The sequence below is a fragment of the Electrophorus electricus genome, chromosome 4, assembly GCF_013358815.1.
Source record: "Electrophorus electricus isolate fEleEle1 chromosome 4, fEleEle1.pri, whole genome shotgun sequence".
Classification (NCBI taxonomy): domain Eukaryota; kingdom Metazoa; phylum Chordata; class Actinopteri; order Gymnotiformes; family Gymnotidae; genus Electrophorus; species Electrophorus electricus.
In genome coordinates, this window is record NC_049538.1 from 9,202,008 (window position 1) to 9,217,675 (window position 15,668).

At 40.5% G+C, this 15,668-nt stretch overlaps 1 protein-coding gene across 2 annotated transcripts; it reads left to right on the forward strand.

Annotated features, from left to right (window-relative positions):
• The first annotated feature begins 2,468 nt into the window (after positions 1–2,468).
• ccn2b (cellular communication network factor 2b) lies at positions 2,469–6,670 on the forward strand. 2 transcript variants are annotated; one of them, XM_027020699.2, is made up of 5 exons: positions 2,469–2,621; positions 3,623–3,839; positions 4,235–4,486; positions 4,881–5,086; positions 5,452–6,670. In XM_027020699.2, exons 1-5 carry the CDS (start codon positions 2,568–2,570, stop codon positions 5,755–5,757), a joined length of 1,035 nt encoding a protein of 344 aa, XP_026876500.2. In that variant the 5' UTR covers positions 2,469–2,567; the 3' UTR covers positions 5,758–6,670. The 2 variants fall into 2 exon arrangements, with proteins under 2 accessions (XP_026876500.2, XP_026876501.2); XM_027020700.2 differs by having other exon boundaries at positions 5,455–6,670.
• The last annotated feature ends 8,998 nt before the right edge of the window (positions 6,671–15,668 follow it).

Genomic DNA, 15,668 nt, shown 5'->3' on the forward strand with positions numbered 1-15,668 from the left:
TGTTTAGCTCTGCTTGCGCTACTATGTCTGTGAGCAGACCTTTAATGGGGACTTCATCATCTATCACACTGGTGTGTTTAGCAGTCTTTGCTCAGTCACTTAGCTCAGTTCATGACAAATATCACAGTCTCACATTTCTCCTCTGCCCTTGAACGAGAATCTTAATGCACTGGCCTGCTGTATAATCCTCACCCGACATCTGGGCCACAATAAATGACACCGTTGCCTCTGTGCGATTGGTGCTGTTAGGAGTCTAAACTAACAAAGCGACAGAGAGACAGCGAAGGAGACCCAAAAAAAAGGAAGCAAATAAAATGGATCTGGGAGGGTCTCCTGTGGCAACACGATCACAGCAACCCTGCAGCCTTGCAGCCTGAGGAACATTTACGGCACTCCTTAGTTACGGGTCTGTTTTGAACTTATGCACATGTTTGAGGGCTGGGTGCAAGCCTCTCATTGCCAAAACACAGTTCCCATCCACTTACTCTGGAAGCAAGAGAGAAGAAGAGGCACCGTGCCTGCTCTTACATTCTACTACAAGTCCTCCAACAGAAAAATAATATTACCTTTTATTAAGTAGATGGTGAAACTCATAAAGATACATTGTATGAAAGACAACAAATTTTTCTATGGATCTGTACTGGTTAAAAAGTTAATCTAGGGATCTGCACTGGTTAAAAAGTATAACAGTTCTGAAAACAACAACCGGAGCCTTGGTTGTACAATCACTGCAAAAAGCTGTCGACTGAAAAGGATTTAGGGAGGAACACACAAGAAATGTGATTGTTGTGAAAGAGATGTTATAATTAAAATTGCATGCAGGTGTTTTGTACTCTGATGTGGTTCAGCACGCTATTGTCAGTAGGTGAACTACTCAAACAAAACTTCAGGAGAATGGCATGCTTCAGGAAATAGCTGCAGGGAGAGAAGGGGAAGAAAAAAGTGGATTTTTTGCTTCCCTGTGCATGTTCCTGTTCTGCACCTGACAGAGGGAGAGAGAGAGAGAGAGAGAGAGAGAGAGGGAGAGAGAGAGAGAGAGAGAGAGAGAGAGAGAGAGGGAGAGAGAGAGAGAGAGAGAGAGAGAGAGAGAGAGAGAGAGAGAGAGAGAGGCCTAGTGTAGCAAGCACACTTGACATTTAATGATCTTGTTTTGGAGCTCAATCAAACTACAGCAATCTGGGACTATGGCAGTTTGACAGCCTGTCAGTCTGATCGCTCCCTATAATTCAGTCACACTGTTCAGTAGATGGGTCCTTATGCCTGATGTCTTCTTTAGTCTCTATGTGGGAACAGTTTTATAACAAAAAGTCACAGTGAATCAATTGTGAGATGAAAAGCAGCCCTATCTTTCTTCATTCTAGTGTTATGAGTGTTATGTTAATACAATGTTATGTTAATACATAACATAATACGCTATATAGAGCATACATATAACGCTATAAGCAAGTGGCTAGCATAGTATACAGAAATATGTGCCATGTTCAGGCGGACGTTCCAAGGTGGGATACACCCCAAAAGTGGTGGAGAATAATCAAGCGAAGGTCTTGTGGGACCTGTGACAAAATGGTAATGGGTAACCAACCAAACATAGTAGTGATGGACAAACACCAGAAGATGGCCGTAGTGATAGCTGTAGCAATCCCAAGTGATCATCCAGAACCAGGAACACAAAAAGCTCAAGACATACCAAGGGTTGAAAGAAGAGCTAGAAAAGACATGGAAGGTGAAGGCAACAGTGGTTCCTGTGGTGATCGGAGCACTAGGGGCTGTGATGCCCAAACTGGGAGAATGGCTCCAGCAGATCCCAGGAACAACATCCCAGATCTTTGTCCTGAAGACTACAGTCTTGGTAACAGATATGATACTACACAGACCTCAAGCTCCCAGGCCTCTGGTAGAGGACCTGAGCTTGAAGGAAAAAGAAACCACCTGAAGGAGGGTGAGTGAGAGATTTTATTATTTTTTTTGAAAGATGGATAGATAGATAAATACTGTAAGTATGCATGTATGTATGTATATATGTATATACATGTGTGTGTGTGTGTGTGTGTGTGTGTGTGTGTGTGTGTGTGTGTATGTATGTATGTATGTATATTCATATATGTATGTATGTATATATATAAAGAGAGGAGAGAGAGAGAGAGAGAGAGAGAGAGAGAGAGAGAGAGAGAGAGAGAGAGAGAGAGAGAGAGAAATGGTCTTGATGGTTGCACATCTTCTGAATGAGAAAACCAGAGAAAGGCCAAAGGTATTTTACTTTGGCAACTTGTTGGAATTCGAGACATGGTTGATTGAGAGGCTAGTCGACAGGGTCAGTATTCCGAACATTAGGAAAAGCCATCTGGTATTCAAATATTTTCACCCCTATGGGTCGCGTGGCGTAAATGCGCTTCCCTGGGCTACACCCTGTCCTACTGGTATTTAAACAGGGGTTCTCCTCTTCGTGTTCCAGTACAGCCCCCGAGTGCTGCAGTGAATACAGACGAGTGACACGTAACTCGAGTTGAGTCGGACAGAGAACGAAAACAAACCCCATCTGGAAGCGCGCGGTTTACAGAACTCTAAAGATGTCTGGCAAAATATTGACCAAATCATGTTTATTCCTGCTCCTCGTTCAAATGGTAAGTAATCGAACTTTTTTATTAATTAAAACTGTGCATATGTCCAATTGTTTTGATCTGGTCAAACTATTCTATAGCCTACATAACAATAATGTACATACTTAGTTGCCTTTTAATTTTTTTCATTAGATGAATGGGATAGTAGATCACTGTTAAAAGGTGTAGCTAGCGTTTTAACCATTGCTAGGTAATTGATCCAATTAGACTTAATTACTTGTAATAGAATTCTCTAGAATGGAGTAAATGTAAAGATAATTGAATGGAAATTACATGGATTTTTGCATTTGTTTTTAGGATATCACATTAAAGTTGCTTTGTCTTATGACTTTGTCTTATGAACAGAAATACTTGTGTGGAGTTGTACTGTAATCAAAGTTTACATTTGTGTTTAGGACATTATTTGTAATTTCAAATCCTATAAATCCTAGCGATCTCTAATCACCTCATCAAGTATCTTGCTTTTAATTATATGAATCAGGTCTGGTTGAGAATAGAAATGCCAATATTGTGTTCGTGTCAGCGTGTCAGAGTGAGGAACATGAGTTCAGTTGTGGCTACTTGCTTTATTATTGTCCACTATTTGTTCGCGTTTCCCCACCATGTGGCTATAATGAGTATTACATATTCTCATCAGATCCAGTATCAGTCTTGATTCTGTCTGTAAAACAGTTATGCCTGGATCTAGCACAGTGTTACTGTTGATGAGCAAATGTCACTGTTTAGTAACTGAGCCACTCCCCACTCATCCTGCCCCACAAAAAGGCAAAGGTGATTGTGATTCAGGTGTGCAATATGATCAAAGTTAGATTTTAAAAATAAGGCAATCTAAGCTCGACTGCAATTTCTAGGCTTAAATTTTAAAAGTGACAAATGGTCAGTTCACTTTCAATATGGGGCCATATTTCAATACAGAATATTTGAAAAACAAATTAAACCCACCTCCAAATCACTGAGCATAAACTCTGATTGGCAACCCTAATCCCTTTCAATCTCTCATCCAGGTGGTGAGTGAATACTGTTCCCAGGCCTGTGACTGCCCTGTTGAGACGCCACTCTGTCCAGTGGGGACCAGCCTGGTGCTGGATGGCTGTGGTTGTTGTAAGGTGTGTGCCAGGCAGGCTGGGGAGCCTTGCTCACCCCTGGAGCCCTGTGACCACCATAAAGACCTCTACTGTGATTATGCCTTGCTGAGTGACACAGAAACTGGCATCTGCATGGGTAGGTTGAGTAGGTTGTTGTGAGTAGCTTGATGTGCCTTAGGCATTGTGAGTTTAAAAGAAATACAATTTTTTGCTTAATTTATACAAGGGATTAGTATTGTATAGAAATAGAAATGATGGAAATGGAAACTTTTTTTTTTTTTGTCCACAGTGGGGAGCTATTTCATTCAGGTCTGTGGCCTCTGGGTCTACATCTACAAACCCCTACCATTCAGTCATATTTCTTGAGATATTTAACAGTAGAATGTGTGTTCTGTGAGGGCTGAGGGGTTCTTTTGTTTAGCCAGTGAACACTTTGACACTGCTCTGCTTCACCAACAGCATGTTACTTCTTATCTTAAAAAAAAAAAATAGGCCCAATGACATAGGTTCCTCATCACTCTTCTGTAACAGCCCAAGAAGGCCAGACATGTGACCTGGGTGGTGTGATCTACCGCAGCGGAGAGACGTTCCAGCCCAACTGTAAGCACCACTGTGTCTGCATGAATGGAGAGATTGGCTGTGTGCCAACCTGTGCCAGTGCCCTTCGTCTGCCCTCTCCAGACTGCCCATACCCACGACGGATTCAGATCCCCAACAAGTGCTGTGAGGAGTGGGTGTGTGACCAAATCCCCCAAGAGGACTCATACCTGTCAGCCATGGCTGGTAGGTCCCTCAACAAGTAATTCTATTGTCCACATTTGCTTTTATACACATATGGTATAGGTGGAAGCAGGTCTAGCTATAGTTGCATGTGGTCTTCACATGTAACATTGTTATTCATAAAGTGTTGTGGAGCTTAAATAGGTAGAGTCCACATTTATCACTCCTTCTAGCTATGTTATACAAGTTTGATAGATTTAGATAGGGATAAATGAAGACAGGAACTTTACTCTTCCCTGTGAATGCTCCTTCTAGTAGCATTCTAACTTCATATTTAATATATAGCTATTTTATTAAACTCTTTTATCAGAGATATAAGATTTTACTAACTGCTGCTAAAGTTCCACCCCAACAATCCAGATTTCTTACACTCCCACCCTCCTCTTTCATCACACAGTGTACAGAAAACTACAGAGCCCTGAGGCTGAAAGCGCACAGGTCAACTGCATTGTGCAGACTACGGACTGGAGCGAGTGTTCGACCACCTGTGGAATGGGTTTGTCCTCACGTGTCACTAATGACAATGAACGATGCCAACTGGAGCGGCAGACTCGCCTCTGCATGATCCGGCCATGTCTTGGCCAGCAAGAGAGCAACATCAAGGTGAGCAGACAGAGTATGACTTAAAGCAAGAAGAATGCAAAGATGTATTTGTGACCATATCACATTAATTTAAAGAAAATTCTATTTTTAAAAGTTGACAATACATTCTTCCGCTTGTTAAATGTTAGTAAACCTTTGTTTGTTTCCACTGTGTTTAATGAGGGTCTGACTCATCACCAGCGATGTGAAAAAACTTGTAATGTAGCAATTAAACTGAAAAGTATAATCATATATACAGAGAACTGTTTATTACAAAAGCAAAGAATAACTCCAGACCCCAGATGTCCAGAAGTTACAAATGATCAACTACATAAAAACACAAAATCAAATGCTTTTCGCAACATTCACCAACTTTTTCTTTCCAGAAGGGTAAGAAGTGTGTGCGGACTCCCAAGACCCAGCAAGGCATGCGCTTTGAGCTGTCTGGCTGCCAAAGCACACGGACATACAAGCCCAGATTCTGCGGTGTGTGTACGGATGGACGCTGCTGCACTCCGCACACCACTATCACTGCCGAGGTGGAGTTCCGTTGTCCTGAGGGAGACTTCTTCAGGAGGAAGATGATGTTCATTAAGACCTGCTCCTGCCACTATGACTGCCCACGTGAAAATGACATCTTCTTTGCATCAAACTCAAGGCGAATGATAGGAGACTATGATAATGACATGTGAGACACTGGTAGAAGTTGTAGGCCTGCACATAGTCAGTAGCACATGCTCCCACTCACCTCCTGATGGTCTAGCATATGTGTATACAAGGCAGCTTCCTGTGGGTTTTTTTTCCAGATTTTATATTTGATTTCTGAAGCATGAAAAAGGAATGTCTGATTTCAAGAAGAGTCTCACTTGGCTCTATAGCTTTTCTTTTGCCATGTTTTGTAGCATTTTTGTGCAGCTCTGAAGTCATCTTGCTCTTTGACTGGTTTTCCCGTTTATGCATGCATGCATAGGCAAGAGTGGACCTGAAGCACTGAGGACTATAGATTTTAATGCATTTGGAAAATATAGGTTACATTTAGTTTGAAACTATACATTTTCTACCCTGGAATGTTTCTCTTGATTGAATGAAATGACAACAATTTTATCATTTGACATAACATTGATATGTTAAAATGTAGCCCTTTCTTGTATGGTTCAGTATTATTTATAACTATGAGTCTTCTCATACATTGAGGATTCATGGTTGACTATTGACAACTCGCTCTCATTTAAGAGGCCTTACCACAAATATACACAATTGCACATAATTGCATTAGTTAGTACATTGACTCCCAAGAGTTATTGGCGAGAGAATAATATGTTACAAATTGGGTTAAATTAGATATAATACATGATATTGTTTACTTTTTATTTAAAGAAGATGAATCGAAATATTCAAAATATTGACGAATACACATTGTGTAAATACTGTAAGAAGACTCTGTACAGTTTTATACTAATTTAAATGTTTAAACTTTAACTTTAAAAATGTAGTTGTACTGTATTATTCTGTTTTCACTGTAACCACCAGGCAAAGATACAAGTGAGTTTATTCCTGATGCACTTTTGTTTGTTTTCCAATAAAGAAATTATATTTTTATACATATGGAAGTGTGTGTGCTATGGTTCACTTGCTTTTAAGTTGTGGCACACTGTTTCCTTTTTCTCCCAATGAATGACACAAGGTAAAATACTTTCTTGGACTAAAACATTACTGATGACATATTAATAATGCAGTTCTCTCCAATAATGCTCTGATTTCTTCCCAAATTTCCAATTTCATTTCCAATTCCTGGTACAACTATAATATTCCTGGAGTATTGGTCCAACAGTAGGTGTCTCTGTTGCAGTGATGGTGAAGCAATCCCCCTGCTGTCTTCTCACTCACATACACTGTCAGGGGAGTCCATATAACTCTATATGAGTCCCTGCCACTGCCATGTTAACCCTGGGCCATGCTGTGGTGGGAATCTGCTGCTCCCCCAGAGTTGCCCTGATTTTTTATCTGCTTTAGGTTTTTTACCTGAAAGATTCAGTGACACTCCAAAAATGATATAAATACTGGGGGAAACCAGGATAGGGAAGGTGCCTGAAGCTGTGGCACAACTGTAGTAGTTTCTCCCTTAGCAGCTAAATAAAACTAAAAATCACATTATCTGACATAGCACTTTTTACAACAACAGTGTCACAAAGCAGCTTTACAAAGGTTTGTGTACAGATCAGTGGTGGGAGTGGCAAGGAAAAACTACCTGGGAAGAATTAAGGAAGAAACCTTTGGAGAATCAAGACTCAAGAGGGAACCCATTCTTGGGCACCCCAACTAATAAACAGTCCATGCTTCGTTAATTTATATATACTCCATGTAGCCAGCTAAGCATAGGTGTTCTCAGTTATTCTGTTGAGTCTATGGTGGGTGAGCTGCTTCTGCATCTGTTGGAGTAGATGGAGTGGGTGGGTGGATATGGAAGCATCAGTTCATCTACTGACGGCATGGGGACATTCTCTGGCATCATCTCAGATGCTTTGTCACTGACAAGACGGTCTATTTCAGTGTTTGCATCACTGTCACAATAACATGCAAATAAAACAGAAAGATTTAGTTAGATCTGTAAAAGTGAACAACTCATGAACAGTCCATAAACAGTTGACATATGCCAGCGATCAGCATGCAGCTCCAGCATCTGCATCAGCTAAGATGGCTCACAGACAGACATCAACTTCTAGCTAATCTTCTGAGTGGGTGTACCCCCACAGCTCAAGAGACACATAAATCAGATAATGGTTTCTAGTAGTTCATTTTCCTGGAATCCTTCCTCCTTTAATTTTAATACACCTTTTTTTTTTTTTTTAAATATATGTTAAAAAATGTTTGTGCGATTGCTTCTCTTTTGTACATTCTGTTCTAATAGCACATAAAGGTGAAAAATTCTTACTTATTCATACTTTGGTGTTTTTAGTAGCTAAGTAAGTAATAGTGTTTGATTCTGTATCATCTGATGTGGCTACAGATGAGAGAGAATCCTCCTTACAGTTCCATTATTCATGTCAGAGGTAATTTCTAAGAATGTGATCTGTATTTACAGCAATTTGGGTTTTTTAGACATTTTGATTTTAGAAATACATTATTAAATATTATAAAGTATAATGTGGTAAAAACAGCTATTGGGAGGGATGGGGGTGTGTGTGTTGTAGGTATCAAAGTACTCGTATAGAGAAATAGAATCAACTTTTCAAAACAATTTTTATAAGGTCATTATAAGGCATTGGAGTATCACATATAAAAAATTGAGCCAAATAAAAGAGAAGGCTCATTTTCAAAAAATAATTAATTTCTGAAATGTTTAAATTTTTACATTTTACATAAAACCCTCCCAACAAAACAACAAAAGTGCACACTTGTGCATGGATGTATCTTAATTATCAAAATCTGAGCCAACAAGGGACAGCTCCTGGTTAAATTGGTGTGGAATGACCCATTTCTCAGTATAGGTTTCAGCATCGACTTGATTGCATGTTGATATTCTTGAACTCTAACCTATTTGTACTCACTAATTATAATTTTCTGGCAAGACAGCAAATTACTTTTTTAAATTCCACTTTATAAGATTGTCTGCTAAATTGTGTAAATGTAAATATAAACATATAAATTGACCATACACAGAGACATATGAAAGGCATATGAGCTGGACACCCTTAAGTCCTAATGGGAAGGAGCCACAGAGAGTAGTTCCTTAGAAAACAACACAGCTAAGACCCTGTGGGACTATCATGCCACCACTGACATTGCTGGTAACAGGGACCAAAATTGCCAGAGGTCATCAGAAAGACTTACCACATATTTGTCATCCCCTTCATATAATCGTAACACTCTTACATCAATACCAGAGTACTAAACATTTTCACCTGTCTCCTATGAATCATCAGTAGTATTTAAGTTTGAAATTGTGTTTGTTTCATTGTGAAGCACTGCCAATATTCATTTGTGTTTTACTGGGTGTACTCTGCCTACATCAGCTATCTTAAGTATGACCCTGATTTGTGTTTATACCCTCTCCTAGATTACTCCCTTTGCTTGTTTGTCTATTACCTTTTGTTAATTCTGGATTTTGAAAGTAGACTGTTTTTGATGATGCCTTTTGGAATTGCTCCTATGATTAAGAAGCATTTACAAAGTCTTCTTAAATCTGCAAGCATCTGCTTTCTTTTTCTCAGTGTTACAGGGTCCTGTGGATACAAATGGAGAAGTAAGCAATGGCAAACCAACCAGACATAGTTACTGTAGATAAGATTCAGAACACAGCAGTGTAGAGGATGGTTCCCGCTTGACTCTTTGTCCTCCAAATGTTACTTAATTAGTTCTTCCCAGAGAGTTTCTCCTTTCCACTGTTGCCACTGATTTGTTCATTATGCATCTGGACCCACACATTGACAAAGCTGCTTTGTGACAATACATGTTGTAAAAAGACCAATTTAAATAAATTTGTCTTTGAGAGAATGTGGAAAGTTAACATTAGGGTTGTCCCAGTGGAGGTAAGAGTGTTTGTGACTGTGATCTCTAAACTGGAGGAGTAGCTCAAACAGATCTCAGGAATAACAACTTTGACGTCAATCCAGCACAACCCTAGGAATGGCAGAAACACAGTGCCACACCCATCCAGGTCTCCAGTAGAAGCCTGAATATGAGCAAAAAAGATACGACCACCAACTGAAAGGGTGAGACAGGGACACAGCCGCTCTGGCTCCCACTATTGCTGAGCTTACTTCCTGGCTCATCACTTTTTCTGCAACCAAAGCACATTCCTCCTCTCAAGCTGCATCTCTGCCACTACTGTCGCCCTTGGCTTGCTCACTGGGGGCTTGGACTCGGACAATTGTAAAGCTGCTTTATGACAACAACTGTTGTAAAAAGAGCTATATAAATAACTTTGACTTCACTTGACTTGACTTTTGCCTTTTCCTGCATATGTGGAAGTACCATGTGTGAGCTTGCTTAATTGGGTCATTTTGTAACATGACTGCTTTGACTTATCAGACTTTTCAGGTTTTGTGATGGATATTCTTTGTCTTTGGGGATATTCTCCATTTATTCACTCAATCTGTGTCCTGTATAATCAACTACTCATTTACAACAAAAATACACAGTCTTGTCACCCAATGCCCACTTTCTTTTTGGTAGCTGATTATAGGTAATAGATACACATATACATATGGCAAAAATCCCCATATGCCCCCCTTATATGGACTAAACTAATTTCACCAGTTATGAGGTTCAGCAGTTAAGATAACATAGAACAACAGTGTTCTGTTTGTTACAGAATTTTAAATGTGGATTAAACTAGTGCTTAACATTTTGCAAACCTTCTTGCAAAACATAAGTGAAAATGTGCAATTGATCCTTAGTACAGAATTAATTATTCTGTGTGTAAACAAACTGGTGATAATGAGCCTCTCTTCTAAATGACCCCAGAATTGGTCCAGGGTGTGCACTTGAGTGTTCCTGACTGCCATCCAGCTGCACCTGTGCCCACCTCTCTGTTATGCTAATACCAGCGCACAGACCACTCATCAAACGCTCCAAGCCAGGTCTAAAACAGGTGAAAACCTGGCCAGCAGGAACCATCCATGCTCTTCTCTATTTTGTGTTTTGAAAACATTTCCTGGAGCACATTTTGGGAAGCTTTATTCAACAGTGACTTCATCAGCCTGGAGGAGTCCACAGCATCAGTGACTGGCTATATCAGGAAGTGCATTGCATCTCCAAGACCAATGCCATACGCTCCAACCAGAAACTGTGGACGACTGCATAAGCTGCTGAAGACCCGTGACACAGAGAAGCCTTCAGAGAAGGTGACAATGTGGTGACAATCCCAGGCTATCAGAGATGTGAAGTGCACACCTGCTCAGAGACACTATGGACACTTCCAGGATTCACATGATCCATGATGCACGTGGCAGGGTATTCAGGCCATCACCAATTAGAGAACAACATTTTGTGCCTGTGATAGTGATGCCTTGCTTCCAGATGGGCTGAATGACTTCTATGTACGGTTTAAAACACAGATCAACATTGCAGCACGAAAGATCACCCTTTCTCCCAACAATCGGGTGTTGTGCCTGACCATGGTGGATGCAAGAAAAACTATTTTTTCTGTTTTTTCATATTTTTTTAATTAATTTTAAAGGTTCTTATTTATAGCATGACACCCATATGTTTCATATCAAAATGTTCAGAACAATCTCAGCCCTCCTCCTAATGAGGTAACATTTGACCAAAGATAAATATGAGGTCTAATTTTATAAACGTATCATATCTTAAACTTATTTCAAACAGCAAATCATACATCAAAGTGTTTGGTTCACAATGGGATTGAAATATATGAATAAAGTAGTAAATAAATGTGTAATACATGTCTATGAACTTTTTAACAATCATTTATTGAGTAAAAGCATGATCTGTTATTTTACTTTCACTAAATCTTAGAGGGACTGAGATGAAATGTGACTGAACTGTGATTGACTTTATATTACATATCAAGCTTCACAGAATATCAATATATCAAGCTTCATGTGTGCAATGTGCGCAAGTCATCTGGTCCAGCCCACAGAAGGCTGCTGGACCAGACAACATTCCTGGCTGAGAGAATGCTCAGAAGATGTGCAGCTGGCGAATGTTCTTATGGACAAGTTCAACATATGCTTGAGCAGCACCACTGCCCCTACATACTTGAAGGTCACCACCACTGTCCCCATACAGAAGAAGTCTTCAGTGTTCTGCCTCATCAACTACTGTCCCACCCATCATCATGAAATGCTTCGAGAGACTTGTCCTGAGTCACATTAATTCACATCTACCCAACCCCCACTCCCCCCCACCACCACCACCACCACCACTGAACCCCATACAGTTCACAAACTATTCAGTATATTAACCAAGTAACACCACCGTTCATCTGGCCCTTACCCATCTGGACAAAAAGGACACACATGTTAGAATGCTATTCATAGACTTCAGTTCAGCAACCAGTACCATCACTCCTCAGCATCTGACTGAAAAGCTGAGATAGCCGGGCCTGAACACCTCCCTCTGCAACTGGATCCTAGACTGTCTGGACAGGAGATCCCAGTTAGAGTGGATCAGGAGCAGCGTCTCCAGCACTGCCACACTGAACATTGGGCTCCCCCAGGGCTGTGTGCTCAGTCCACTGTTTACTCTGCTGACTCATGACTGTGCAACTATGTACAGCTAGAACCATATTGTCAAGTTTGCTGATGGCATGACCATGGTGGGTCTCATCAGCAGGGATGACGAGTCAGCATACTGTTACAGTCATTGCTGTTTTGGATTTGTTTTATGCCGCTTTGCTTTCAGTTTTGTGTGTTGCAGGCCCTCCAGGGGATGTACCACAAACCAGATAGCAGAGGTGGCTGATGCAAGACAATCCTACCAATGGCTGGAAAAGGTAGGACTGAAGGGCAACAGAGGCAATAATCATGGTAGCACAAGATCAAGCACTAAACAGTAGGTCAGTCAAACAAGAGGCGTATCACACCAGACAAGAACAAATGCTACTTGTGACAAGGATCCCTTGGGACAATCCAGTACCTAGTAACAGAATGCAAGATGTTGACAGGGAAAGCACACACAGAGACACATCCAAAGTGGCAACGCTCATATACAGGAACACCCCAAAATTCAAATGGGAGAAACCCCAGAGAGTGAATGGTGAAAAACAACAAGGCTGGTTTCAAAATACAAGTAGTGGTGCAATTGGACACATGATCATTGATTTTACCCATTTCACTGGGTGTTTTGGGTCTTTGGAATAGGTGACCCAGCTGAGAGTGACCATTTAATATACACCCACAGATTGCTCCTTTTGATTCGTAGTCATCCAGAAGCCTTTTTCTGCTGTCTCTGATGGCTTTCTTTGCGTGTTCACCTGTGATATGCAGCAGACTATCGGCCTTATGCACAGACTTCTGGAGCCTCTGTGGGCACACACCACATTCTTTACGCCTTTCTGCAGTACTTATCTTTGCAGCATTAAGTCTGCCTACTTGGCTCATTTCCTTCTGTTAGCCTCTTCCATCCTCTCCTCCCAGGGTACAATGAGCTCCAGCAAGACCATATGCTTGGATGTTTCCAAAACCAGCACAATGTCTGGTCTCGGGGAAACAATTCAGATTCCCAGACTACCCAAAGTTGTCCCTCATGTGCCACAACGGATGCCTTCGGCTGAGGCTGGAGCTTCTCTTCTGCTCTGAAAAATGCCACTGATGGATGGAGGCACTTGGCTCTTTGCCACTGCAGATGATGTTAGGAATAGCCTTAAGCACATGGTTATGCATCCAGTGGTGATGACCGTCACCTGATGCAATGTAGCAGCAGCTAAGAATGTGCTCCAGCATGGGCTTGGTGGCCATTCAGGCTGGAGGGGCTAAAATACAATTTTATGAGTTAAGCATACTTTTCTAATTATGTCATAGATCATACCTCAAAATGTCATTTTGTATGCGTGACATTTTGTATGCGTCAGTGTTGAACAGCTGATGAATGGTGTGTTTCATGATGTAAGGGTGATGTAAGGCCAATACAGTAAAACCATCTACCCATTTAATAGCTTGTAACCATCTGCATCTTGCCTCAAAGGATATCTTTGATGATGGTATTAAAAATTAAAATAATTAGTTTTTACATTCCCATTCTTGCATCCAACAGCGCATGACATTTTGTGACTCGTTTCGCTCCATTGTTTTCTACTGTTTTCTTCCACCAATGCGCGATCGTCAGCAAGTGGCGTCACCGTGACGTCCTCTCCAAATTGGTCTATTAGTCGTATTATTAACGCATTATCAAGGTTCATGTAAATGTAGCCATTCTGTTAATTAAAAAGTGTGTATATGAAGTCATTTTGATATACACTAAAAAGCGCCCCCCAAAATGCATACCCTCCACTTATTTGAACGTCTGCTTTAAAATGTACATAATTGACTGATAGCTGCATCACCATCAGCCGGACAATATTTCAGTTGCTATAAATGTATCGTAATATTAGGAAACGCATCCACTTTCAAAATAAGGAGGAATCCTAAGATGATTTTTACTTTTTATTAGCCTAAGGATTTTACATTAACCTTTAGGGCATTTGGTAGACGCTCTTATTCAAAGCGATTTACAAAAATACTTTGTCATTTACTCATAGAATGCATCCTAGCCAGTATAATAGGTTTTATATATATATATATATATATATATATATATATATATATATATATATATATATATATATATATATATATATATATATATATATATATATATATATATATATATATAAAGTATAATAATATGTACAAATGGCCTACATTTCTTTTTAATGATATTTCGTGAAGTGTTTTGTAATTTATGTCCATTCATTTATCAATATATTAAATACATCTTATACTGTTTAATGGGAGGTTAGGCTACCGATTAGGTACTTAAAAGAACAGTTAGGATACTTGGTCTAATCATTCATGCCCCTAAGAAATCGCTCCCTTCTCCAATCGCATTCGACTCACCCTGCGAGTCATTATAGCTTTTCACTGTGACTCACCCTGCGAGTCATTATAGCTTTTCACCTCCCGCCTCCGTGACGTTTTTCTAAGGAGGACAGAAAACCGCAAAATTACAGTACACCCCCACTGCATGTACTGTAACTGCACAAATAGGCGCACACAGGGGTTGAAGACGCCGCTTTTTCATCCCCTCAGGTACTGAAAACTTGGTTACGTTTATTCGGTAGTTTCATGCCATAGGGGTTAACAGTGTAGTTTAGAACTCGGTACACGGAACCGGTCCGAATCACCTTATGTAACCCCCCCCCCCCACCCCCCCAGTAATCCACTAGCGGTTATTGTTCTTCCTGTGTGTTATATTCGCTAATTACGATGTTCTATTAACGTATGGAAGCCCTAGGTACATCAGAGTGGCTTTTACCCCATGACAGCCATTGTGCGTGTCAGGAAGATGTATAATTATTGGAATGAGTTACATAAAGCATACCAAACAAGACTGCATGTGGATTCATTGTGGAGGTTATGGGGAAAGACTTCAGCGATGGCAGCACGCCTCTTTTCTTACTGATAATGACAGCTGTCATGTTCAATACTGTTTGTCATCGTACCGTATTCTCAAGCACAGTCTTGCAATATATAGCATGATGTAGGCTACAACATGTAGTATATACGTTGCATTTTCATTAGCCTGTCATCAGGGTTGTAAAACCCATACTATGCGTTGTGTCCTGTTAAAATACATACGTCTGGTTCTGCGGTCTCATTTTTCCTGGATGTGCAAGGCGTAAATGCAGCTGCAATATAAGGATTTGGCTTTGGTTGTTAATCGTAAACGGCCTGCTACGTATAAATGGGGAACCTCCACAAATGTCTTTAAGGTTTTCGAAGGCTCATGAAACCTTTTTCAGTCAATGGTCAGCAGATAGCAAACCGTAAATACAGCACTCGCGTATATTTACGGTATCGTGTAAGGTAAATCTCTAATAGCTTTTCTGGATAGATATTCGTTTTCATAGCCGCGTCGAGCTCTACATCGGCTGATTTAC

What these genes read in the sequence shown, in the direction of transcription:
- ccn2b (XM_027020699.2), top strand. Translation starts at nt 2,568, where the DNA reads ATGTCTGGCAAAATATTGACCAAATCATGTTTATTCCTGCTCCTCGTT. An exon ending in TCCTGCTCCTCGTTCAAATG is followed by an intron (nt 2,622 to 3,622) that starts GTAAGTAATCGA and finishes TCTCTCATCCAG; the next exon opens with GTGGTGAGTGAATACTGTTC. An exon ending in AGAAACTGGCATCTGCATGG is followed by an intron (nt 3,840 to 4,234) that starts GTAGGTTGAGTA and finishes CTTCTGTAACAG; the next exon opens with CCCAAGAAGGCCAGACATGT.